Here is a 25,667-nt window from a genome sequence, read left to right as displayed (position 1 = left end):
CAATAATGGGAACTTTACAACACAAGTTAGACAGCATAAAAACTGAGATAATGGTGAGATAATTGAGATAAAGTTCCAGGTAAGGTATCCAACACTGATGAAACACCCTACGTTTACAACATAGCAAAGCAAGTGTGGAGGTAGAAAGGAGGAAAGTAATAGGCAAGACAATAACACATAGGAGCACAATTAGGCCATTTGGCCTAGAAAGTCTGCTCCACCATCGATCACGGCTGATAAATGTTTCTCAGCCCCATTCCTCTACCTTCGCCCTGAGACCCTTGATTCCTGTGCTAATCAAAAAACTCATAAACACATGCATTGATTTGGCCTCCACTGCCTACTGCGGCAATGTGTTCCACAGATTAACTGCTCTCTGACTGACGGAATTCCATCTCATCTCAATTCTGAAGGTTCGACACTTCACTCTGAGGCGGTGTCAGAGTCTCTCCTACTAGTAAAATCCCCTTCTCAAAGTCCAGTCGATAAACTCAAAGTAAAGTTCCAATTGACATTGTCCCTGACCTGGGAGTGTTTGATGGGGATAAAGTGTTAAAATATACATTAAGGATTCCACCATTTGTTTGAACTCGAAGTAAACCAAACATTAAGCCCCCCACGACACTGTCTCCATTGAAAACTTCAGGGATAGGGTCAACAAGGGGTTAAAATACAGAATAAACCTCCCTTGATTCATTCAGGGAGTCCAAAAATAAATAGTAATGAGTAACCCCTGCAGGGCAACCATATCAAAATCAAGCAAATGAAAAAGTTGCACAGAAACTTTCTAAATCAAAATGACGTAATCCAGGCTGATGATGAACTCTAGCCCCTGCAGTGCCCACCGCCAACGCCCTCAAGAGCAGGGCTCGTCAGCAGCACAAGCTCCCTCTTCAGGGGCACCTGAGTGCATATGCAACTGTGAAATACAGGCAGACAGGCAAGAACAATGAGCACCTACACCACTGACTGGACCTGTTGGTCACCTTGGCAAGGGACAAAGCAGCCCCTTGACTTATCTGCCCCTCCCCATACCAGGTGCCTGCAGATCAGAAGCATGAAACTACAGTGCTACTAAAACTCAAGGAGCAGCCCTCTCAAAAACTAAACAGGGACTGCACATGGGAGCACTCAGTGCAAAAAAGTGTCTTCCAGGCTACAAAGACAATACATGGTCTAGCACCTGAAGTGACTCTAGCCATGGTTGCACAGGCTCACCATGTGCAGTACTCTCCACCCCAGAACCAGATGAAAAGTGGAGGATCTATTTCGAGACGGCCTTCCAGTGGGGATCTTCTATCGCCAGAGGGCAAAATGGCATGCCAAGACATATCCAAGCAGAGTGCAAAACTGCAGGAGTGGAAAGTGTGCAGCAGCAGCCCATACAGGAAACACCTCTTTACAATCTATCGGCAAGATCTCCCTGAAATGGCTCAGACAGTGGGGTGGCACATCACGGAGGAGGGAGGTCCGCATGGGGCTGATGTCAAATTCTGGACTGCCAAAGGTCAGTCCATTCAGAAGCCATTGCACGTCTGACCTGTCTTGACATTTAACATGTCAGGGCCAAGTTACTTGCTCCTCAGAACCTGGATGGTTCAGGGTTGCAAACTGGACGATGACTGACATGCTTGTGGCCAATTGCGCCAGCGTCATCCAGCCCACTCTTCCGCCATTCAGTGTGTCCCCAAATCTGGTCAGCCCAGCATCCCAAGTCCTCCTCTCCTTCAGCCAGCAGAGACCACACTGTCAGAGGAACCCATTCCTGAGCAGTGGCTCCCTTCCACATGCTGCACATTAATCTTAAAAGAATCCATAACTAGGACTCCCAAGTCCCTTTGTACTTCAGGCTTCTGAAGCTTTTTCTCCATTTACAAAATAGTCTACACCTCGAATCTTCCTACCAAAGTGCACAGCCTCACACTTTGCCACATTGTATTCCATCTGCTACTTCTTTGCCCATTCTCCCAGCCTGTCCAAGTCCTTCTATTGTCTTCTCACTTCCTCAACTTTGTCTTATCTGCAAAATGCCCTTAGTTCCTTGGTCCAGATCAATTAATTTTTAATGTAAATCATTGTGGTCCCAAATGGGCACCTGCAGGACTTCACTAGTCACTGGCTGCCATTTTTAAAAAGGACCGCTTTATCCCTACACTCCACCTTCTGCCAGTCAGCTAATCCTTATCCATGCCAGTACACTGCACCTAACACCACAGGCTCTCATTTAGCAGCCTCCTGTGTGGCACATTGTCAGATTTTCTGGTAATCTAAATAAATCACATTCACCGGTTCACCTTTGTCTAAATTGCTCCTTACCTTAAAGGGCTGTAATGGATTTGTCTGGCATGACCACCTCTCGATGAAGCTGTGCTGACTCAGTTCTATTTTATTGTACACTTCCAAATATCCTGCAATGTTATCCTTAATGTTGGATTCTAAAATCTTACCAACAATCAAAGGTCTAAGAGGCCTATTATTTCCTGTCTTCAGCATTCCTCCCTTCCTAAACAGGGGCGTTACATTAGCCATTTTCCAGTCATCTGGGACTCTCCCTGATTCCAGGTGATTCCTGAACAATCGCCTCCAAGGCCTCTACAATCTCCATCAGAACTCCAAATGTGTAGTCTATTGACTGGGTGGTTGATCCACCTTCAGGCCTTTCAACTTCCCCAGCGTCATCTTCCTTAGTGATGGACACTACACTCACATCTGCCCTACTCCCACCCTCACCCCCCAAATCACGAAGTTCGATATGCTGCTGGCGTCTTCTATTGTGAAAAACTCATGTAAAACATCTTTTTAGTTCCTGTGCCATTTCTTTGTTCTCCATTACTACTTCAGCCTCATTTTCCAGTGGTTCAATGTCTACACACTCTTACTTTTCAAATGACTTAAAAACAACTTTTGCAATCTTCTTTAATATTACTAGCTTACTCTCATATTTCTTCTTCTCCCTCCTTATTACATTTTAGTTATCCTCTGCTGGGTTTTAAAGGATTCCTACTAATCTTCACCACACTGCATACTTTTTCTTCTGCGTTTATGTTATCCTTGGTTCTCTCATCAGCCAGTTGCCTCATCCTTCCTTTAATATGTTTCTTCTTCTTTAGGACGGATTTCAGCTGTTTCCCACATTTCCGCAGAAACTCTGGCCGTTGCTGCTCCACTGTTTTCTTTATTACACGCCTCCAACCAGCTCCTCCCTTGTGTCTTCATAAGTACCTTTATTCAATTGTAATATTGTTACATCCGATTCCAGTTACTCCCCCTCAAGCTGCAGGATGAATTCTATCATAGCGGTCACTGCTCCCTAGGTTTTCTTCACTTTCAGCTCCCTAATCAAGGCTGCTTCATAGTACATCAAATCCAGAATCGCCTGTTCCCGAGTGGGCTCTAGCATAACTGCTCCAAAAAACCCTTCTTGTAGGCACACCACAAATTCCTTTTCTTAATGAAATTTGCTTGCTATTATGCTCTGGGGACTAATTTGTCTGTGCACCTTTTAAAGCGAATAAACACGGCATTTTGTTTTATTTTGTTTGGAACTAATTGTGGAATATTACATCTGTTAATTTTTGAGGGAGACAGAAAGATAACTAAGCAACATCCTTGTGATAAGTTGCAAGATTGTCAGTTTCTGATAGAAACAAATAGATGATTACTAAACTTGGCAATTTTACACAAGGCTTTTGCAGCCAGTTATGTTCTTTATTTTATTCTAAAGTAAGGTTCTCAAATGTGTCAGAATTTCATTATTTAAGTGCCTTTTCCAGTTTGACACACATGTAATACTGAACATACACTGCATTGCTGGAAACGCCATTATTTAAAATATGACATTCAAACTATAAGCTGAACCCTCTGCAAAACAAGCCTGAAGAACAGGCATATGTTTCCACTGCTCTGACGGATGTGCATTCAAATGTCATCAAGATGACTCTTTCCTTCACGTTAGGGACCTCTTTACATGTAAGCTGGCTACCATATTTGTGTACAAGACAAAGTAACCACACTTTAGAAGTAACTCAGCCTTGGAAATCTTGCCAACAGCCACAGTGACAATCATTGTAGAGACTTTCATTGTAATTGTAGGAAAATGTAAGTGATAGAACAATTTATTTTTGTATCCAAAATAATCTGCAAACCACACAGAAACAGCATTAACTGGATGAGAAAGCACCACAACCTTTCAAATATCCTGGGAGTTGGTTGATGAGCTGTATTGGAATTGTTGATTAATCGGAATAACTCATGCCAAATTTGAGGGGATATGGGCTTCACTATCAAGTCCACAATCTGTTGTCCATCCCTAACTGCCCTTGAACTGAGTGGCATTGCTCAGCCATTTCAGCTAGCAATCATGAGCCAACCAGTGCCATGGTTCTAGAGTAACATGCAAGCCAAACTTGGTAAAGATGGTTGATGTCTTGCGCTAAAGGGCATTAGCCAATCAAACAGCATTTTAAAATTTGATTGTTCTCCTGGTCAACATTACCGAGACAAGCTTTCTATTCCATATATGTATGAGCTGAATTTGAATACCACCAGCTCCCATGGAGCAATTTCAACTCGTGGCTTAGAGCATTAGCCTGAGTCTCTAGATTACTAGTCAAGGAACATCATCAGTGCGCTTTGATTATGCCACCATTCCTCTTGTTAGTAACAGCATCAGACACAACAGGGGAAAGCCCATCGTGGAAAGTTTTAAATAATATGTCCAAAGTCATCAGTCCACTCATGTGACACCACATGGTAGACAAAAGCACAGCAGAAATGTCACTGGTCAAGTAATTTACAGGCCAAGGCTAAAGGTCTGGAGAGACAATGTGGTAGCTGAAGGAATTTGAATCCAATTAAGTGATGCAGCATATATGCTTCAAATATATTTTAACATCATCTAAAGTTTGGATTTTGAACTAGTGGTCTGTGCCTATGAACAGGCTGTTAGTACCTATCTGATCAGCATTTCTGAAGCCCTAATTTTAAGAGGAATATGAGAGGGGTGTCCAAAGGATTACACTGTCTGCATTATTTGCATCTTTTAATGCAAATATGACTTTTTCTTTTCCATATTGATTATGCCATGTCACCAATATGCCTAATTCCCAGAGGAATTCAATTCATAGAATATACAGTATGGATACAGGCCCTTCAGCCTAAGAAGTCCACAATGACCCTTGGAGCATCCCACCCAGACCCATGCCCCTATAACCCACCTAATAAAACATCCCTGAACACTATGGGCAATTTAGTATGGCCAATCCACCTAGCCTGCACATCTTTGGACTGTGGGAGGAAACTGGAGCACCTGGAAGAAACCCACGCAGACATAGGGAGAATATGCAGTTGCCTGTAGGTGGAATTGAACACTGGTCTCTGGCATGAGGGGATGTAGTGCTAACCACTGAGCCACTGTGCAGCCCTAAATTCCTCCTGTTCCTTCGCCTGTTCAGCATTGGAACCTACCAACTTCATCTGTTTTGGAGCATTGGCTTAGTTATGACGTTTGTGACAACTTAGTCCAGGTCATTTATTAAGGATAGAATTCTTCAAATATTTTAATGGGTTTAATGCACTCTAATGCATCACCACCTGTTCTACTAGTGAACCAATTCAGTAACCGCTGTGGAATATTTCCTATTTCTGACATCAGCCTTTACACAAGAGCGGTATCAAAGCCTTTAAGAAAGCAAGCACACCACATTAACTTCATCACCCCAATTAAGAGACACTGCCACACAAACAAAACCCACTAAGTCAGTCTGACAAGGCTTTACCTTCAAAAACCCATATTTGACTCTATTTTCCCATCCAGATACTCATTATCTTACCACATTCCACATCTCTATTTACAGTGGACAGCAAACTCAGTGGTGTGCCATTTCTTGGCTCATTCAAAACTTGAGTGATTAGAATTTCTCCATTCACCAGTTCCCAGTTAGTGATTTATGGCAGTTTTCCTGCAAAGTCCTGTTACAGCACAGGCACCCACCAACCAAAAGGTTAGCTTCTTGGATTGTCAAACCCATGACATTTCCCTTCCGGTTGCACAACCATTCTAATTATTTAGGAACCACTCTGTGCAGCAAATATACTATATTTGAAAACATCCTACAAAATCAAATACACAAAAAAACGGATGACACAAAACAGCCAGATAACTTTCTAGGTTGAAAACCAGTTTTCCGGAAAGTCAGGAAGCATTTAGACTCAAATCGTTAGCTTGCTCTCTACACGGATGCTGCCCAACCTGCTAAGATTTCCAGTATTGTGTGTATTTTCGGTACAGATTCCAGCATCTACAATAATTTGCTCCTACCCGAGTTGCACAGAAGATACCCTTATGGATTATCCCTGACTAACAGCATGGCATACAGGAGGCTACCATACATCAGTCTATGATTACTATAATTATCTTAGCTACTCATATTGTGATACGCAAATACGAACAACATTTTAGCATTTATTAATTCTCATAGCTCCTACAAATGGTAACAAAGGTTATGTGCATTCAGCTTCCTTTTGTCTATGAACTTAGGAGACTTATTGTGCTGTGCTTTTTGACTCTCCATTTACAATCTCAATCTCATCAGCTGAACAAATTAAATAAAAGCCCTTCCAGCATGAGACAGTGTCCAGTAGATCATGGAAGAAATGAAAATTAAAAACTGAACTGCTATGTTGTACCTTCACTGAACTTTTTGATGTACATTGTGGTTGTATAACAAAAGGAACAAACTCTCAGCTAATCTTTCTTCCTTTTCGGCTCCTATACAGACAGAGGCACTGTTCCGGGACCAGTATTCATTCAATAGGAATGTATACATGATTTTGCAATTAACCACATTTATATCGTCTCAGTTCCATACAGATGGTGTCTGAATCACATCCTATTCAGTTCCTGTGTAAAATGGGTGCAATGTTTCATTGTAAACCAGGACAAAGCTTCAAGCTGTTGCATATAACATTAAGTGAAGAAAATCAAATTCTCCATGTTATCGTACTTTGAACAGATGTTCATTGACAAAGTGCCTTTTGGTGATGAGTGGAAAACTGAGAGCAGCTGTATCCAAATTCCAAGACTAAATCCACGTTCCATCTGTAGTATTGTTGCATTATATCACAGATGGAGATATAGAAGTTCATGAGAAACAAGACATACTTAAAAAGTATATACTATATCAATGATTACTCCTTCACTGTTACATGATACAGCTAGGGAAAAATTGCTTTTCTCTATATTAGATAGGCAAATATAGATTGTGCAATAACACAGTGTGAAGCTGGATGAACACAGCAGGCCAAGCAGCATCTGAGCAGCAGGAAAGTTTGACGTTTCGGGTCGAAACCCTTCCTCAGAAATGTGCACTGGACTGTGCACCAATAAGGAGTGGCAGATGGAGTTTAATTTAGATAAGTGGGAGGTGTTGCATTTTCCTAAGTCAAAACAGGGAGGACTTGTACAGTTCATAGTAGGGCCCTGGGGAATGTTGCCAAACAAAGATACCTGGAACTGCAGGTGCATAGCTCCTTGAAAGTGGAATTGCAGGTAGACAGGGTGAGAAAGGCAGTGCCTGGCATGCTTGCCTTCATTGGTTAGAAATCAGAGTATAGGAGTTGGGATGTCATGTCGTGGTTCTACAAGACACTGGTGAGGCCACTTTTCGAACACTGCACAAAATTCTGGTCACCTTTCCATAAGAAGGATTTTGTTAAACTTGTGAGGGTGCAGAAAAGATTTACGAAGATGCTGCTGGGACTGGAGGATTTCTGTTATAGGGAGAGGCTGAGTAGAATGGGGCATTTTCCCTCGGGGAGCATTGGAGGCTAAGGGGTGACCTGCCAGAAGTTTATAAAATCACGATGGGCATAGACTGAGTTAATTACCAAGATTTTTTTTCCTCAGGCAGTGGAGTCCAAAACTAAATGCTATGGGTTTAAGATGAGAGGGGAGAGATTTAAAAAGGATCTAAGAAGCAACTTTTTCACGGTGAGTGTATGGAATGGGCTGCCAGAGGCACTGGTGGAGTGAATACAACAACATTTAAAAGGTATCCAGATGGGCATATGAATAGGAAGGGTTTAGGAGGGATATGGGCCCAACGCTTGCAAATAGGACTGGGTCAGATTGAGATGTCTGGTCGGCATGGGAAGTTAGACTGAAGGGTCTGTTTCTGCACTGTATGATTATGACTCAGCAACTTCGTATGAACACATTTTTCAGTAACCAATGAAGGCGGCTGACAGCATGAATTATTTGTTTTACATCTAACTGGTGAACATTAGTCTAACCTGATTAAGTATTACCAAAGGGCCAGTCAAGTCTTAAAATCAGAGGCTGGACAATTCAAGTGGCCTAGAGAAAAGTAGTGGCGATTTTCAGGAACACTAAAAAATGGCCAAGTAACTATAGTCTGGAGAAAGACAAATGCTTCTTTAATTTTTAGAAAGAAAATATGAAAAAGCAACTCAGGAAATAGAGGATAAATTGAACAAGTTGGAACCATTCCTGCAAAGAGGACTGAGATGAGATTTGATAGAAGTTTCAAAAATCTCAAGCAGGCTCAAGAGCATATAGGTCGTAACTCCTGCTCATAAGAGGAACAAGAATGAGAGGACAAATTTAAAATTACATACAAAAGAAGCAAGAGTGGGGATAAAAAAAAACTTTCCATTCAGTGAGTATTTAGGGTCTGGAATGCACCGTTTGTCAATGCAGTGGAGGCAGGTTCAATTAAGGCATCCAAGAGGCTACTGGAAGATTATATGGATTGAAATGTTATATAAAGGGTATGGCAGAGAAATGGGAGTTAGCACTAAATAATAGGGTTGTGAAAAAGATTAGTGCACTTCTTAAAAAGCAAGTTATTTACCACTCAGATTAAGTACATTTACTCTGTGCTCAGCAGGGGAAGTAACTGCAGACAAGCTGGAGCCCAAGGGCATGCATAAAGGGAGATTCAGACAGCAACAAGGTCCCCTCGCCCTCACTTTCAACCCACCAGCCTCCGCATCATCCTCAAACACTTCCACCAACTCCAATTAGATCCCACCATCCGGAACATCTTCCACTCCCGTCCCCTCTCTGCCATCCACAAAGACCATTCCCTTCTTCACTCCTTAGTTCACACACACTTCCCACCAACCAGCCTAGTACCTTCCCCTGTAACTGTAAAAGATGCAATACCTGAAGGTCCTAAACAACCCATTCAAGTGAGACAGAGCTTCACCTACATCTCCTCCAACCCAGTCAATGTATCCATTGCTCCCGATGTAGTCTTCTCTACAATGGAGACACCAAATGTAGACTAGGTGACCATTTTGCCAAACATCCCTGCCTGGCCCATTACAGCCAACCTAATTCACTGCCTATTTCAACTCCCCATCCCTCTTGCCCCTACCCCCCAATATGTCCGTCCTTGGTTTCCTCCAGTGTAACAGCGACTTGGAAGGCAAATCTGAAGAACACCACCTTATTTTATGCTTGGGCACCCTACAGCCTGGAAGACTCAATGTTGAGCTCTCCAATTTCAAATAGCCCATTCCCCACCTCCTCCCATCCATTCCACCTTCTGATCCTCCCTTCCAGCCACCAACCAGACCCTTCCCTCCCATCAACCTATCAGGCTGTACCTACCACCAATACCCACCTATCGCCACATCCTGCCTCCACCCCTCTATCTGCAGTTCCCCTACCCCCACATCCAGTCCTGAAGGGCAATATCTGAAATGTTGACTGCTCCTTTCCTCCAGATGCTGGTTGCCCTGCCGTGTTCTTCTCGTCTCCTGTTTGTCTACCTTGGATTCCGGCATCTGCAGTTTTTTTGATCCTAAACAAATTGGGCTACGAAATGGTGACAAAGAACTTCTGGCTGCAAACAGCTGTGAGATTCACTCCCAGGCAGCTGAACAGCTAGGCAGAGGCCATTGAGCCTCCAAAGCAGACAGACTTGTCCACTTCATGCTGCATGAACATCGAAAACCAGATGCAGGCCAGTTTATTTCCCGTCATTAGATGCTGTAAACAGTTGTTTTTAACCAGGAAGTCAGAGACTGAGTGCAAGCCAATTTACCCAAGCTTCCTGCAAGCAAATGCAAGTACTTGGAGAAGGAAGATCAAGCAGCAAGTTCTAACACGTCAAAAGAAGCATCTCAGTGAACCCCGCTGACAGGGAACATTGGGAAGGCAGTTCAGTCTTTCCTTCCATCCACGACACCCATATTTTATGCCTGTCTACATCAAGCTTACCTGCGTCTGTCGGGGGAGTTTTAAAAAAAGGTTAAAGTTTTAGCTAAGTGTTGTATGTCAATGGTTCATAACTGATTACCTATAGATAGATTCTATTTATTCATAATAAATTATAAACCCAGACAAGTATTAAAACCCAGGTTTTAATGTTTTATTGGGGAAATGTAGTCTACTTTAATAAAACCTTCAACTTTTGTGACAACTTTTAAGAACAGCAGAGCTGGATTTCCTGCATGAACCCAGGAAAGTGTAACAATATGTAATGAGATTTAGACTTGAGGGTATAAAAGAATGCAGCACACACTCATGAAATCAAAACTATCTGGCAGATCTCAAACTGAAAAGGTGAGTGCACTCAGGAATAGGAACAACTTTCTTTCCATGCTGACATTATGTTCAGATATTTATTCAACTTTTACTGCTGGAACATTGCCAGTTGGGGCCAAAGTCATAATAACCATTAAGTTATGACTAGCTACAACAAACATTTTTTAACCTCAGTGGAGGTTTGAAACAAAGGTGGTATTACAAAAATATCTTAAAGTGAATACAAGAATGCAAAAACCATTTTTTGAATTTAAAACTTGGTCTCACTTAATATCTGAAAAATATGTATCCAGTGTACAACCCTCCAAGAGCTTAGAAATTTACTGACTCTAGCTTTATGTACATTTCACTCTGTCCCACTGTGAATCTAATGCTCATGCATAGTAGCCTAGGTGTTAAAACTATAAGCTTTTTAAATCCAGTCAGCTTGACCACTTCCCTCTCCTTTTGACCCTCCTTAAAATGGACCTGACTAAAGTTATCTTTCCCTAACAAGTGCTAAAACAAAGACAAAAACAGTTTTGAGAAGCATTTGAGAGACCTCTTCCACATTTATAGTTATTGTTTATCCATTTTCTAAAAGTAGCTGACAAGTATACAATCTTCATAAAGAAATGAATGTTTTACAACATATGAGGAACATCACAAGTTAGCAGAGATAATGGGAACTGCAGATGCTGGAGAATCCAAGATAACAGTGTGGAGCTGGATGAACACAGCAGGCCAAGCAGCATCTCAGGAGCACAAAAGCTGACATTTCGGTCCTAGACCCTTCATCACAGAGGGGGATGGGGAGGGGGTTCTGGAATAAATAGGGAGAGGGGGGGAGGTGGACCGAAGATGGAGAGAAAAGAAGATAGGTGGTGAGGAGAGTATGGTGGGGAAGTAGGGAGGGGATAGGTCAGTCCAGGGAAGACGGACAGGTCAAGGAGGTGGGATGAGGTTAGTAGGTAGGAAATGGAGGTACAGCTTGAAATAGGAGGAAGGGATGGGTGAGGGGAAGAACAGGTTAGGGAGGCAGAGACAGGCTGGGCTGGTTTTGGGATGCAGTGGGGGGAGGGGATGAGCTGGGCTGGTTGTGAGATGCCGTGGGGTGGGGGGAGGTAAGAACTGGGCTGGTTGTGGGATTCGGTGGGGGAAGGGGAGATTTTGAAGCTGGTGAAGTCCACATTGATACCATTGGGCTGCAGGGTTCCCAAGCGGAATATGAGTTGCTGTCCCTGCAACCTTCGGGTGGCATCTTTGTGGCACTGCAGGAGGCCCATGATGGGCATGTCATCTGAAGAATGGGAGGGGGAGTTAAAATGGTTCACAACTGGGAAGTGCAGTTGTTTGTTGCGAACCGAGCGGAGGTGTTCAGCAAAGCGATGCCCAAGCCTCCGCTTGGTTTCCCCAATGTAGAGGTAGCCACACCGGGTACCACGGATACAGTATACCACATTGGCAGACGTGCAGGTGACCCTCTGCTTAATATGGAAAGTCATCTTGGAGCCTGGGATGGGGGTGAGGAAGGAGGAGTGGGGGCAAGTGTAGCACTTCCTGCGGTTGCAGGGGAAGGTGCTGGGTGTGCTGGGGTTGGAGGGCAGTGTGGAGCGAACAAGGGAGTCACGGAGAGAGCGGTCTTTCCGGAAGCAAGACAAGGGTGGGGATGGAAAAATGTCTTGGGTGGTGGGGTTGGATTGTAGATGGCGGAAGTGTCAGAGGATGATGCATTGTATCCGGAGGTTGGTGGGGTTGTGTGAGAGAACGAGGGTGATCCTCTTTGGGCGGTTGTGGCGGGGACGGGGTGTGAGGGATGTGTTGCAGGAAATGTGGGAGACGTGGTCAAGGGCGTTCTCAACCACTGCGGGGGGGGGGGGGGGGGGGGGGGGGGGGGGGAGAGAGAGAGAAGAGTTGCGGTCCTTGAAGAACTTGGACATCCGGGATGTGCGGGAGTGGAATGCCTCAGCCTGGGAGCAGATGCGGAGGAATTGGGAATAGGGGATGGAATTTTTGCAGGAGGGTGGGTGGAAGGAGGTGTATTCTAGGTAGCTGTGGGAGTCAGTAGGCTTGAAATAGACATCAGTTAACTAGCTGGTTGCCTGAGATGGAGACTGAGGGGTCCAGGAAGGTGAGCGATGTGTTGGAGATGTCCCAGGTGAACTTGAGGTTGGGGTGGAAGGGGGAAACCAAGCGGAGGCTTGGGGACTGCTTTGCACAACACCTCCGCTCGGTTCGCAATAAACAACTGCACCTCCCATTCTTCAGGTGACGTGTCCATCATGGGCCTCCTGCAGTGCCACAAGGATGCCACCTGAAGGTTGCAGGAACAGCAACTCATATTCTGCTTGGGAACCCTGCAGCCCAATGGTATCAATGTGGACTTCACCAGCTTCAAAATCTCCCCTTCCCCCACCACATCCCATAACCAGCCCAGTTCGTCCCCCTCCCCCCCGAAGGCATCACACAACCAGCCCAGCCTGTCTCTGCCTTCCTAACCTGTTCTTCCTCTCACCCATCCCTTCCTCCCATCTCGCTGCACCTCCATTTCCTTCCTACTAAACTCATCCCACCTCCTTGACCTGTCCATCTTCCCTGGACCGACCTATCATCTCCCTACCTCCCCACCTATACTCTCCTCTCCACCTATCTTCTTTTCTCTCCATCTTCAGTCCACCTCCCCCTCTCTCCCTATGTATTCCAGAACCCTCTCCCCATCCCCCTCTCTGAAGAAGGGTCTAGGCCCAAACGTCAGCTTTTGTGCTCCAGAGATGCTGCTTGGCCTGCTGTGTTCATCCAGCTCCACACTATGTTATCACAAGTTAGCAGTTGCATTTCTTCGATTCACTTTGGAACTAATTCATATAGTGCACAATTGAATTAAAAAAAGACACTTGTTTTCCCCTTTGAATTGTTTATTTGTAAGACTAATAAGATAAGAAGAACAGAAATGCAAAGTTACCACTGGGAAAAAGCAGATCAGTGTTGTTTTCAAGTAAATTCATTGAATGTACTCCCTTTGTGATTAAATTTCTAATAATCTAAAATGATTTTACACTCCACCAAACACAATCTAAACTCCCAGGAGTCAAAAGCTTCCAGCTTTGGGGAGAATGGGCTGTGCTTACGGTTGTGATTTTATTGTGCTTTATTGAGTCATCAGGGAGACTACATCATTGCCCAGAAAGTGGCTTCATTCTTTAGCATTCACGACCTCAATGCATGTTCAAGTGAAGTCTTCAGATATTTTCATATAGTTATTTCATCAGCCTGCTTGAACCCATCATTATACATCTCCAGGGCAGATGGAACATGAACATGAGCCTGGACCTTCTTGCCCAGAGGTAGGGACATTACTGGTGCATTACAAGATATAAATCAATACGTTCAGACATATGACACACCTTTAGAACAGGAAGAACTAGAACAGGTGGGGCTTGAACATGGGCCTTGTAGCCTACTGGTAGAGGCACTATCACTGTGCCACAAGAGTCCTTCAAATACCTCCTTATATTTGGTTCTACGCCTATGATCAGTGATACCAGTGAATTCATGCATGCAAATTCTTGAGTAGTGCTCAAAACAAAGTAAACGATAAACTGAGATAACACGATGTGAGGCTGGATGAACACAGTAGGCCAAGCAGCATCAGAGGAGCAGGAAAGCTTGACGTTTCGGGTGTCAAGCTTTCCTGCTCCTCTGATGCTGCTTGGCCTGTGTTCATCCAGCCTCACACCATGTTATCTCAGATTCTCTGGCACGGTCAGTTCCTACTATCTCTAAATGATAAATTGACCTTTCTGATGCTCCTCATAACTTACTTTTTGAACCAACATTTGGCAACCTGTCCTAACTGCCCATTTAGCTCAGCACTGTTGTCTAATTTCATTCCTTCCCCCTATGGAGACTTGCCTTTAATTCAATATTTAGTCCAAATTTCAGATTTGCACAGAGGTTATAAAATTGAAACTCTGCATGAAGCAAACCATTTCAAAGTAAACAATCTCAAAACAGTTATGTTGCAGACTGGAGGCCATTTGGCCAATTGAGTTTGTGCCAGCTCATTATACTCATCAAATAGATAAAACAGCAGATATAATTGACTTGGTCAGACAACCAGACATAACTGAGTATCATCTACGTAATTTCTCTAGTTACAAATCACTTTGAAATAGTACCTTCCCATCCCCACCAACTGTAAATGAATTCCTTCAATACTCAGTTAACATGTAATATTCCTTCAAAGCCCTTTACAAAAATAAGCAGTCAATTAAGCTCATCTAAGATGCCAGCACCAGATGAAGTGCATTCAAGGGTACCGAAGGAGGACTGTGCAAATTGCAGAGGCACCAGTCAATCTTTCAGGCTTCTCTGGAACTGGCTGATGCTAGAGTATGGGAGGACTGCAGGCAACACACTTCTTCAAAAATGGTTGAAAGGATTAGCTAGCTATTACAAACCAGTTATTTATACTTCAGTTGTTGGGAAACTTGTAGAAACAATAATCTGAGTTAAAATTAACAGTCGCATGGGCAAATGGAGATTAACTATGGAAAGCCAGTGTGGAATTACAGAAAAATCTTTAATTAAATTGGGGATCTTTACTAAAGAGAGTGTAAATGAGGTGGTCTACATGGGCTTCTAAAATGGTTGAACACAACTCCACCCTATAGACTTGAGAGAACAGTTACAGTTCATAGAATAAAAGAACACGAGCAATATGGATACAAAATTAGTTGAGTGACAGGAAATGAAGTATGGCTAACAGATTTTGTTTAGCCTAGAGCAAGGTTTATAATGCAGCTTCATAACAGCTGGAGTCCAAAACAGATTTTGGTAAAGATTTTTTCTGCAATTACTGATACAGCCACAGTGGTTGTTACCTCCAGTAAAACTGGGTGTCCATTTAAACAGATGTTTATTTTAACTGGTTCTAACTTGGATGTTGGTAAGCAATTCAACTGTTCCAAACCAGATACAGGTGGACTTCCCAGGGTGTGCACTGTCCTGGATACCGGCCTACAAAGTTCTCTTACTCAATTTAGGTCTAGTGGGGCATTTTTCACTGTCGTGTCTGCACAGCAGCAGCAACTACAATGGCTTGACACTCGAATCCTAAAGAAAATTTTAACAGTTTGGCTGAGGCTTGGCTTTGTTTTGGGTTTTTGCTGTGGACTGACCAAGACTCCCTCTATTCAGGATATGTTGCGAGTCAGGCTACGCAACTGTCTTCACTCAAGTGTTCACCAAGCTCAGTCAGTGGCAAGGGTGTCCATTTCCATCAGAATACCCTGCCACTCATATGTTCCACTTGCAGTATTTTCCAATGATAAAGTCAGCTGCAGGGCCTGCGTGAAATCCCACTGGGCTTCAAGTTGGTACTTTTGCATGGTTACATTAATCCCAGTCTAGTCGCCACTGAAATAACTCCACAGAGACCAGCGTACCATCACCAAGTCAACCTTTATTTACACGTGGAGAGGCCTTGACATTGATCCAGCTCCCTCACAGCCAACTCGGAGTGAACAGAACCTCTGGCACTCCTGTTTATACTTGTCAGCCAGAGCTCCCTGATTGGACCAGATTAACAGCCTCAATCAGGGAACTCAACTTATGAGGTTCACCTTGCTGACCTCAATACAATCACTACATGTATGATTATTTTAAGGATTAAAATGGATTTATAAAGAAAGGGTATGTCTAATGGGAACATGGATGTTATAAAACTGCGATACTTTGATTTCCTTAAAATCCCCTGCTTTCCTTCCATCTTCCAAAATGCACTCAAAACTACTTCAACAGTGCCTATAAATCGGTTCTTAACTGTCTCTCAGTTTCTTCTCATATATGGAAGAGTTATTTATGAAGCACTGCATTATGCACTGCTCATTTTTTATCCATTTTTAATTTGGAAATCTTTAATATTTAAGATTCTGCACAGCTAAGAACAGTGTAAACTGAACACTACTCACCCAAGTCTTAGCAAAGCTACACATCACCGCAGGTGTGAAATTGAAGAATTTGGGAAATAAAGAATGATTGCAATGAAAGTAATTGATCAGTATCACAGAATTCTAACTGAAATAGACAAGATAAATGCAGATGAGGTTCCTGATGACTGGGGAGTCCAGAACTAGGGATCAGAGTCTCAGAATATAAGGCAGGTCATTTAGAACTGAGAGGAGCAAAAACGCCTTCACTCAGTGATGAGCCTGTGGAATTTTCTGCCAGAGAAGGCAGTTGAGGTTAAAACATAGAGAGTGTTTTCAAGTACAAGTTGGCTGCGAATCTTAAGGTTAAAAAGTGACCTAAAGGACATGGGCTGAATGCGGGAACGGTGCATTGAGTTGGGTGATCACCCATGATCATAATGAATGGTGGAGCAATCTTGAAGGGTTTACTCCTATTTTCTATGTTTCCAGTTGCATAAGAAAAGCAAAGTTGCTGATTCAATAATAAAAAATAATCTAGGATAATTTTTTCTTCAACACAGTCTCCTTTCACAAAAGCAAACATTGGGTAACTTGTGCAGGTAGCAGTTATTATAACCTTGCAATGCATTCTGAAGTTTGAAGATACATTTAGTAATATCACTGTTCTGCACTCAGTGTTTAAACAAAAATAATCAGGCATGAAATGCAAGTTATAGCTTGGGACACATACCCAAAATACTTTACATATGGTCTTCAGGAACAGGTTCCAAGTTTAAAAGTTCTGTCTTTAAATACCACAATGAATTCACTAACATTTTCACTGCAGCAGTCAACCATAGCTATTACAATAATTTCAACTTGTAGGATTTTGGTTAATTAGCAGTAATTTTTGAATAAAAGTTGGAGTTGCTATCCTAGCTGCAATCAGTAATAACACAGTAGAATGATTTCTGTCAGCTGGTGTTATACTATGACTGCTACTACTTGGACATCAAAAATTAATATTCAATGCCATCACCAAACCTTTCATACTCTATGGACTCAAACAAACGAAAAACTTCTTGGAATACAGCAGTAGACTTTATCCTTTCAAATGGGGCTCATATTTGTAGCTATTATTTTTAGCTTTAGAACTCTACATCCTTCAAATGGTGGTGGCAGTAATGAAAGCAATTTGTTGAGATAAATAAAAAAGGAGAATCATGCAGGACGCACTCACGAAAGCATATTCTTTACAAGGACCAATGTGAGGTCTTGAAGCTGGGAGTATAATTAACATTATTCTTATATCACAAATTCAATACTGCATATTCTATGAAAAAGCATTACTTTTAAACAAAATAGTTATATCGAATACACATTTCTTCACATGGTCACAAAGTTAAATACTCACTATTCCTTTTCTTCTTCTCTGGGAGTGGAGGGGGTTTTTCTGGTACTTCTGGTAATTCTGAAACATCAATATTTGGAAATCCCACTGGAATTGGTAACATTCCTTGTGGCCTTGGTGACACCACAGCAAAAGGAGGATGCTGAATTGCTGGTACAGCAGAATTCTGCATTTCTTCCTCGGAGATATTGTCATATTGCGATGGAAACCGCTCATAGGAGACTCTATATCCTGAATTGTCTGATGAGGCAGCACTTCGACGCTTCTTTTCTGGCAATGCAGGTGGCATTTGCAAAGGTTGAACATCAGTTTGTGGTACCTGCCTCCATTCAGGCACTGTCTGTGGGACACAAAGTGGTGAAGTAAACGTCTGTCCAGGAAGAGGTGAACTGGATTCTACTGCTGATTCTGGAAGTGGGCTTAGTGTGCCAGAAAGGTGCTGGGGAATCTGGTCAACAGTTGAAAGGTCCTGATGCAGGAAATCATAATCGGGATCATAGCTTTCTGGATTATCTGAAAAGGGGATCAAAAGAATAATTTATGAATGAAATGCAGCCAGTCACACATCTCATCCTTAAACACAATAGCACTTATTACGCACAAGTAAATAACTGAGCAGCAGTAATGTTAATTTAAAACAAAAAGCCATTCATCAGTTCAAAGAATTGAAACACTGGATTTCCAGCACAGGATACTTGCATGTCCAAACATTTCACTAATTCAAATTAATTTCTCATTTATAGATTCCGCATCGCTCCCCCCAACCCCACACCCCGCCCCATTCTTGGGTTACAATGCCCTTTTCTTCCCAAAATGAAGAAATTCATAGACATAGCTCACATTTAAATACTACTGATTTACTGACCAAATATGGATCAACACTGACCAAGAAACAAACACAGTAACCAGACATTTTCAAAGCGCATAAACACATCAAATGTTATTCAGCAGTGAATGTGCTTGTATACCTGACACTATTATTGCTCTTCTGTACTTATTTTACAAAGTATTAGCTAATACAAGAAAGATGCCAATGTATTTCTCACAAGTTACCAACAAATCATTTAGCCCAAAGATTCTGGTCAGTGTTCACAGTTCATACAAGTCGCTTTATAATCCATTTCATTTAACTCTATCAGCAGAGGTTCCAATTCCTTTCTACTCACATACATGCATCAATGCCACATGACTCAATTATGGCTTATGGTAGTATGTGCTCTTTCTAATCACTCCCATGATAAGAGGGGCTTCTGCTCAAACTCTTATTAGCTTTATTAACAATTCTTTTGGTTATACCTCAGTATTCTCTTTGCCACAGAACAAAGCCTGACCTTGTCCAGTACTTCCTGATGGTATACGATCTCAATTTGGATATTATTCTTTAAAACCTTTTGTACAATTTCTCCAGCACCTTGATGTGCCCCATTTTCTTTTTTTTAAAGAAAGGGAAACTCGCCAAGTTCCCACCTCACAATCACTGTTTCTTACAAGTTTAATACATTAAGCACTTTCAATTCTATTTCTCTAGAAATGCTTCCCAGTGCTGTATATGCATTCTTAATCTGTGAGACTACTTCTTGAGAACATGTGCCACTAGATGATTTGACTCTCCTACCCAATTTAGACTCACTTCTCTTTTTCTATGTATGTATTCCTTGTCAAAATGCATCACTGCAGACTCATCTACAAGTGAAACTACTTTCTCAGTATTCAGCGAGTTTATTTCTGCCTGTATTATGTCACAGAATTCCTTGGCATTATCCGTACCCCAATTTTGTGTGAACTGTTTTAGAACTACACAACTGTTTCAGAGAACCGATCGATAATGTAAATTAATAACAAAGGTCTCGGGATCAATCCCTGTGGAATAGCACTTGCCAACTTCAAGTGGATAAATACTCCTTTAACGATTTATTCTGTTTAATAACTAACCTGCTGTCCACTTTGCCAGCTGACTCAATAGCTATGACTCTGGAGCAATTCTTTTTCGATACATGCCTCTGATTACACTAATCCCAGAAGATCATAGGATGATGCAGTAGGGAATGAAAGGAGGTCATGTTAAGGGAGTGGCATCATAGGTTATGGGATGGATTCACTCAATTTCTAGCATTTTTCAGTGGTTAACAGTGGGACTTTATTCTGTATTCACAGGGACTTTCATGGTGTAGTGTAGCGTGCAAAAAATTGGGTCATCTTTTACTTCTACTTCTGGTGCTTTGCCAAGCACTTTAAATCCAACCTTTCTGGATACCAGTTGTCACTGATAATAGCTTTTCCTTATGAAAGCCAAAATTAAACAGTTCTTGAAGGAGTTACAGAGTGGGACAAGGTTACCTTTCAATTTACCTTCAAGCAGCCAACTTGAACAAATGCCAAAGACATATAAACAAATGAGATAATTAGAAACTGGTGCAAAGTTTACAGGATGAAAAGAGCAAGAGTAATTTGTTTCAAAATGGAAGAAAATATATTCAGAATGTTCAAAAGGATGAACTATCCTGCAAAAGAATAGTACGGTAATTTCTCAAAAAATATCTTACCAAGTGTTTCACAACTTGTATTTTGTGAACATTGCCCACTATCATTGTCTAACGATGATAGCTGTTCATCAGATTTGCTTAGCTTTCCCATGCTGTTACATGGAGATACCCTTGGTGATTCTCCACTATACGAGTGGCTGCCACCAGATAGCCGCCTTTGCAGATAGCAATCCAATCCTTCAAAGTCCTAAATATAACAAAAAACTTCTATAAAATTTTGATATTAGAGTGATGTTGTGATGCAAGAGAAATAAAACTTGCTCTCATATTTGCAACATTTACAAATAAAGGATAATTGAAGACTATACTGTAGCTAAGAATTCCAAAACTACAATACAAAGGAAAAGCTTAAGATGAAAATTCCGGTGAATGAATTAATATTTTCTACATCTGCTAGTATCTTTGGATTCAAAATACATGCAGCAACTCAGAACACAACAATGGAAGGTTAACAGAACAATGTGACAGAACCAGAGGTATGCTTTGAAAGCAAAACTATTATTAAATAGCAATTAGTTATTCACCCAATTTGCTTTTGCAAATTGTTACCGGGAGGTATATCTTTGGCATTGACTTTCTATCATCAGATAGAGACTACTGACACCACTCACCCCAACTTGCTTGCGCTGATTCTTTTAACAATTATAATAGTCTCTTGACTGAATAACTTCCTGTGGCAAAGCACTCCATGCTCTATTACAAGGAGGTTTCTTCCAAAGTCTTGCCATATTCTGTACTGTGACAATTTGCATCAATGCCCACCTCAAAACAGACTCCAAAGCAGGGGAAAACGCAAGTTTCTTGTTCATCAGCATTTATCAAAAAATCTCACCTTTGCTTCAATGAAAAATAATTTTATATTTCAAGCCTCTTCAACTAAAAATAGGTTCACATTTGTGCTGGTATCCTTTACATCATGTAGCATCCAGGGGAATGATATGTAATGAGGACCAATATAGTACTTACAGTACAACTGTACAGTTACATATCAGTTCCTTCAGAAGGAATGATAGCGTATTATCAGCGTTAGGTAGTTTAAGCAACTGGAATATTTGCTGTAACGTGCATTTAACATGATCAAGTGCTTTCATTTTTGTCCACAGCATCGCTAGCGTTAAAAGATGGTCAAGCATAGTTTGCAAGCAGCTTGTTTCTAAATTTTTCATTTGTAGTCAGGAAATGTGATATTTATGTGTTCTCACCCATCTAGCAAAGACTGGGAAACTATTCAAAATGACCCTGCTTCAACAGGAGAATCGAATATCCCACCATACATATAGCTGTGCTTATACCCAACTTGCATTTGTTTCCATCAAATGGTAATAAACTGACTTTTGTTTAGTAATTGCAAACCTTAATCAATGTATTTATCCTATTGTGTTTATTCCTCTCGTACCCAAACAATGAAAAATATTTCTCCATACCTGTTTGGTATTGGGTAAACTAGAACCACTAGCAGCTCGACTTATGGGAGATACTACTGCCACTCTTGTTGGGGAGGGTGCAGACGTCCTCTTCTTGGGTGGTAGGGGTGGAACATTACTGTTGTGGGCAAAGCACGTAATGATTACAACTGCATAATATTCTGGCTTGCAAACAAATCTATGTAGATTTTGCAACAGGGCAGTTAAAAAGTTAACTAGAAACAGAAACATCATGGCATGATACCAGTAATAGCATTTTATACCACAATTTTAAAAAAATGTTCAATGCCCATACTTTGGCTTTGACTCAACACCATTAATCAATACGCAACAAAATTCCTGTCAGGATTGAACAGATGACCAAAATGCAGAATAGAAAAGGAATCAAACTGGTGAGAATCTACATCTCTGCAGATGTAGAGATCACTTCCACAATGTGACATGCAAAATAACCAGCAATTGTACCACTTCCCATTCAGATGCAACCTGAAACATGTACATATTAAAAGCATAATACACTAAAGACAGGCAAGGCTCTATTTCCTCAAACTGTACTTGGTTCAAAATCCCCATCATGGCTCCTAACCTTTAATTTTTCCAGAGAGCAAATGCCCGGTTGAGTTGAACATGGTCAATAATTCAGCACCAGACACAATCCAATTCCAAAAATACACACCCCTCAGTGAAGAAATTTCTCATCTCAGTCATAAATGAGCAATATTTACCCTGAACTGATACCCTGGATTTTGGATGCTGTCAGATATGCTGAGCTTTTCCAGCAACTTTGCTTTTGTCCCTGGATTCCTAGATTTTGCAGGTGGAGAAATAATCTCCTAGTGTTCAGTTTATCATGCCTCTTCAGAATCTGGCATGGTAAAAAGAGAGCAATCTCTATTCTAAGCTGCCAATGTAATCAACCTCCCATCATCAACCAATGATTAAACCAAGGAACATCTCTGGTGAGCCTTCAGGTACATCCTTCTTCAGATATGGAGATCAAAAGTGTACACAATACTTGAGGCGGAATCTCACAAAAGACCTTTATGCATTGTAGCAAGGCCTTTTTCAGTCCTTGGAAACCAAACTCCTTGTAAAGACTAACATACCATTTACTTTCTTAACTGCTCTCTGTATCCACATGTCAACCTTATAACGCACATGCTGCCTCTTGGAACATTAACATATGAAAATTTAACACCTATTAAAAAGAAAATATTACGCTTTTTTAATTCAGACTGTCAAAGTGAATCATGTAAAACTCACCCACATTATTAATGTGCATTGTTAAGATATCTTTAACAGATTTCCAGCATATCCCCACGACAGCTGATGTTAGCTAACTTAACTGACCCGTAGTTTTCTATTTTCTCTCACCATCTGTTTTATGAACAGCATAGCTGCCTTTACCAACTTTCAAACCTCAAGGGCTGCAGCAGAGCCTACGGAACTTTGGAAAATCATGAACAGCGTATCCACTATCTTCACCACTTTTGGAACCCTAGGATGAAGGCCATCAGCTCCTGGCTGAGCAGCTTTTGGATTTTTATGGGTCTTAAATTATAACCTCAAGTTCCTTACTCTTACCAGTCCCTTGATTACCCTTGTTTTGTATTTTCTACTGTGAAGGCAGACAAAATATTTAAATGTCTCTGCCAGCTCCTCATTTGCTATGATAGGTCTCTTACAAACAGGAGAAACTACGCTCACTTCAACTACTTAATGTACTTTGAAAAGCTCTTGAAACCCTATTTTTGTTTTCCTCACTACTTCATTCTCATTTTAGTTTTTGCTTTAAAATCAAATTTTGGTAATCCTTTCTAGATTACTCCTAATTCTTTTATCACTTTTCTTGATAACATTTTAATCCTCGTTATTTATTCTAATGCTATACTTAATTCCCTAGTAAACCACAAATGCCAAGCTTTTTAGATTTTTGGTCCATAAGTCATATCATTGCAAAACATACTATGGGCAATAATACGAGATACATTACTTCAATATCAAGATAAATTAGAGAAAAAAGTCATTTATGGTGAACAGCATCATTCACTCATTTCAGGCATTGCTTATTTGGTAATAATACCTTTAACGATCAATGTTTCATTGAAGAAATAAATACATGTAATATCAAGGAGGATTGCATCTTTAATCCATTACCTGTGGTCCATAATGCGAATACCAGGCAGTGGTGGTTTTGGTGGAGCACATTCTCCATCCAGAGAGTCTGGAATTATCTCCAGTGATCTTGTCATTGGAGTAGTTTTAGTAAGAATTTCCTTCTCCCTGTCAGTCAGTGGAAGCTCTGTTGCACTGTAAGAGTTAAGCATCAGATTAACATAATTAGATAAAAGCCATCTACTACAGTCTGTAGTCTAGTAGCTGAGATATTGGACTCTCAATCAAGTTTGAGGTTGAGAATTTGCATCCCAATGCACTTGAAATAGAACTGAAAGGAACCTCTAATCTGCAGGCTAATGACAGAAGATCATGATCAATAAACTCACTAACGCTATTCAACGCCTAGTCTGGCCTACGTGCAATAACTCAGTGTAAATGGGATTGCCATTCCCAGCCAGAGGAAGTATTAAATTTAAAAAAACACAAAAAACGTTATCGCAGAATAAGGAAAAATACACATCCAAGATCAAAAGTACCTTGGATTTTACTACTATAACATTGAGCAGCATTCTCAACTTTTTCCATTGATCATTTCTCAAATCTAGATTTTTTTTGAAACTGGTACTTCTTAAACATCTTAGAATGCCGGAAATCTTATAACGCCTACAGAGTGCAGAAACAGGCCCTTTGGCCCAACAAGTCCACACTGACCCTCAGAGCAGCCAAACCAGACCCATCCCCCTATAGCCCACCTAATCTACATATCCCTGAGCACTACGGGCAGTTTAGCATGACCAATCCACCTAGCCCGCACATCTTTGGACTGTGGGATGAAACCGGAACACCTGGAAGAGACCCATGCAGACATGGGGAGTTTGCGCAAACTCCAGAGTTGCTGGAGAGTGGAGTCAAACCCAGGGCCGTGGCACTGTGAAGCAGCAATCTTAACCACCGGGCCACCGTGCCACCCTCTAGATGAAAAATGCTTCATTGAAGCATATGGATGGAAAAAACTTGCAACCCAATCTTCAGATACTTAATTGTATAGGGAAGCAACGGCCGAGTGATATTATTGCTGGACTATTAATCCAGAGGCTCAAGTAATGTTCTAGGGACCTGGGTTCAAATTTTGCCATGGCAGATAGTGGAATTTGAATTCAATAAATATCCAAATTGAGAGCCATGAACCCATTACAAATTGTCAAAAAAAAAAAGAACACCATGTAGGTCACAAATGTTCTTTAGAGAAGGAAACTGCCATGGTCTCGTCAACATGTTACTCCAGACCCACAGCAATGTGGTTGACTCATAACTGCCCTCTGGGCAGTTTGCGATGAGCAATAAATGCTGGCCTAGACAGCAATACCCTCATCCCGTGAACGAATAAAGAGAAAAAAAATCAATTGAAATTATCTTTCTGGTTTCAATGCAGGTCAAGCAAATATTTGGTTGATTAGCCATGCTTATACAGGGAAGCAACTCTTACCTGTCAGTTTTAGATGTTGGTGGGCTGGGTTTCATAGGAGAGGTAGGGGATGGCTGTTCTTGCTTCTCTATTGTCAGTTTCACAAGCTCCTAAACATAAGCATCAGAAGGTAATAGAACTGATTATTTGATCTAACAACATTTGGAAAATAATGTAGCTTCAAGGTGCATAAAAATAAAAGATATTCTTCAGGAACTGAATCAGCTGATAGTTGGCTA

General features: G+C 41.4%; 1 protein-coding gene across 1 annotated transcript in view; it reads right to left on the bottom strand.

The window, feature by feature from the left end:
- The window catches only part of rapgef1a (Rap guanine nucleotide exchange factor (GEF) 1a), a 202,547-nt gene that overhangs the window by 73,347 nt on the left and 103,533 nt on the right, over window positions 1–25,667 (bottom strand). The window contains exons 5-9 of the mRNA XM_059638379.1: window positions 25,450–25,538; window positions 24,003–24,155; window positions 21,846–21,963; window positions 20,422–20,608; window positions 17,882–18,391 (exon numbers count right to left, since the gene is read on the bottom strand). Coding sequence (XP_059494362.1) covers window positions 17,882–18,391; window positions 20,422–20,608; window positions 21,846–21,963; window positions 24,003–24,155; window positions 25,450–25,538 — 1,057 coding nt within the window. The remainder of the gene's footprint in view (window positions 1–17,881; window positions 18,392–20,421; window positions 20,609–21,845; window positions 21,964–24,002; window positions 24,156–25,449; window positions 25,539–25,667) is intronic.

Source organism: Stegostoma tigrinum, chromosome 29, assembly GCF_030684315.1.
Source record: "Stegostoma tigrinum isolate sSteTig4 chromosome 29, sSteTig4.hap1, whole genome shotgun sequence".
Taxonomy (NCBI): domain Eukaryota; kingdom Metazoa; phylum Chordata; class Chondrichthyes; order Orectolobiformes; family Stegostomatidae; genus Stegostoma; species Stegostoma tigrinum.
This window is presented reverse-complemented; position numbering and strand designations above follow the sequence as displayed.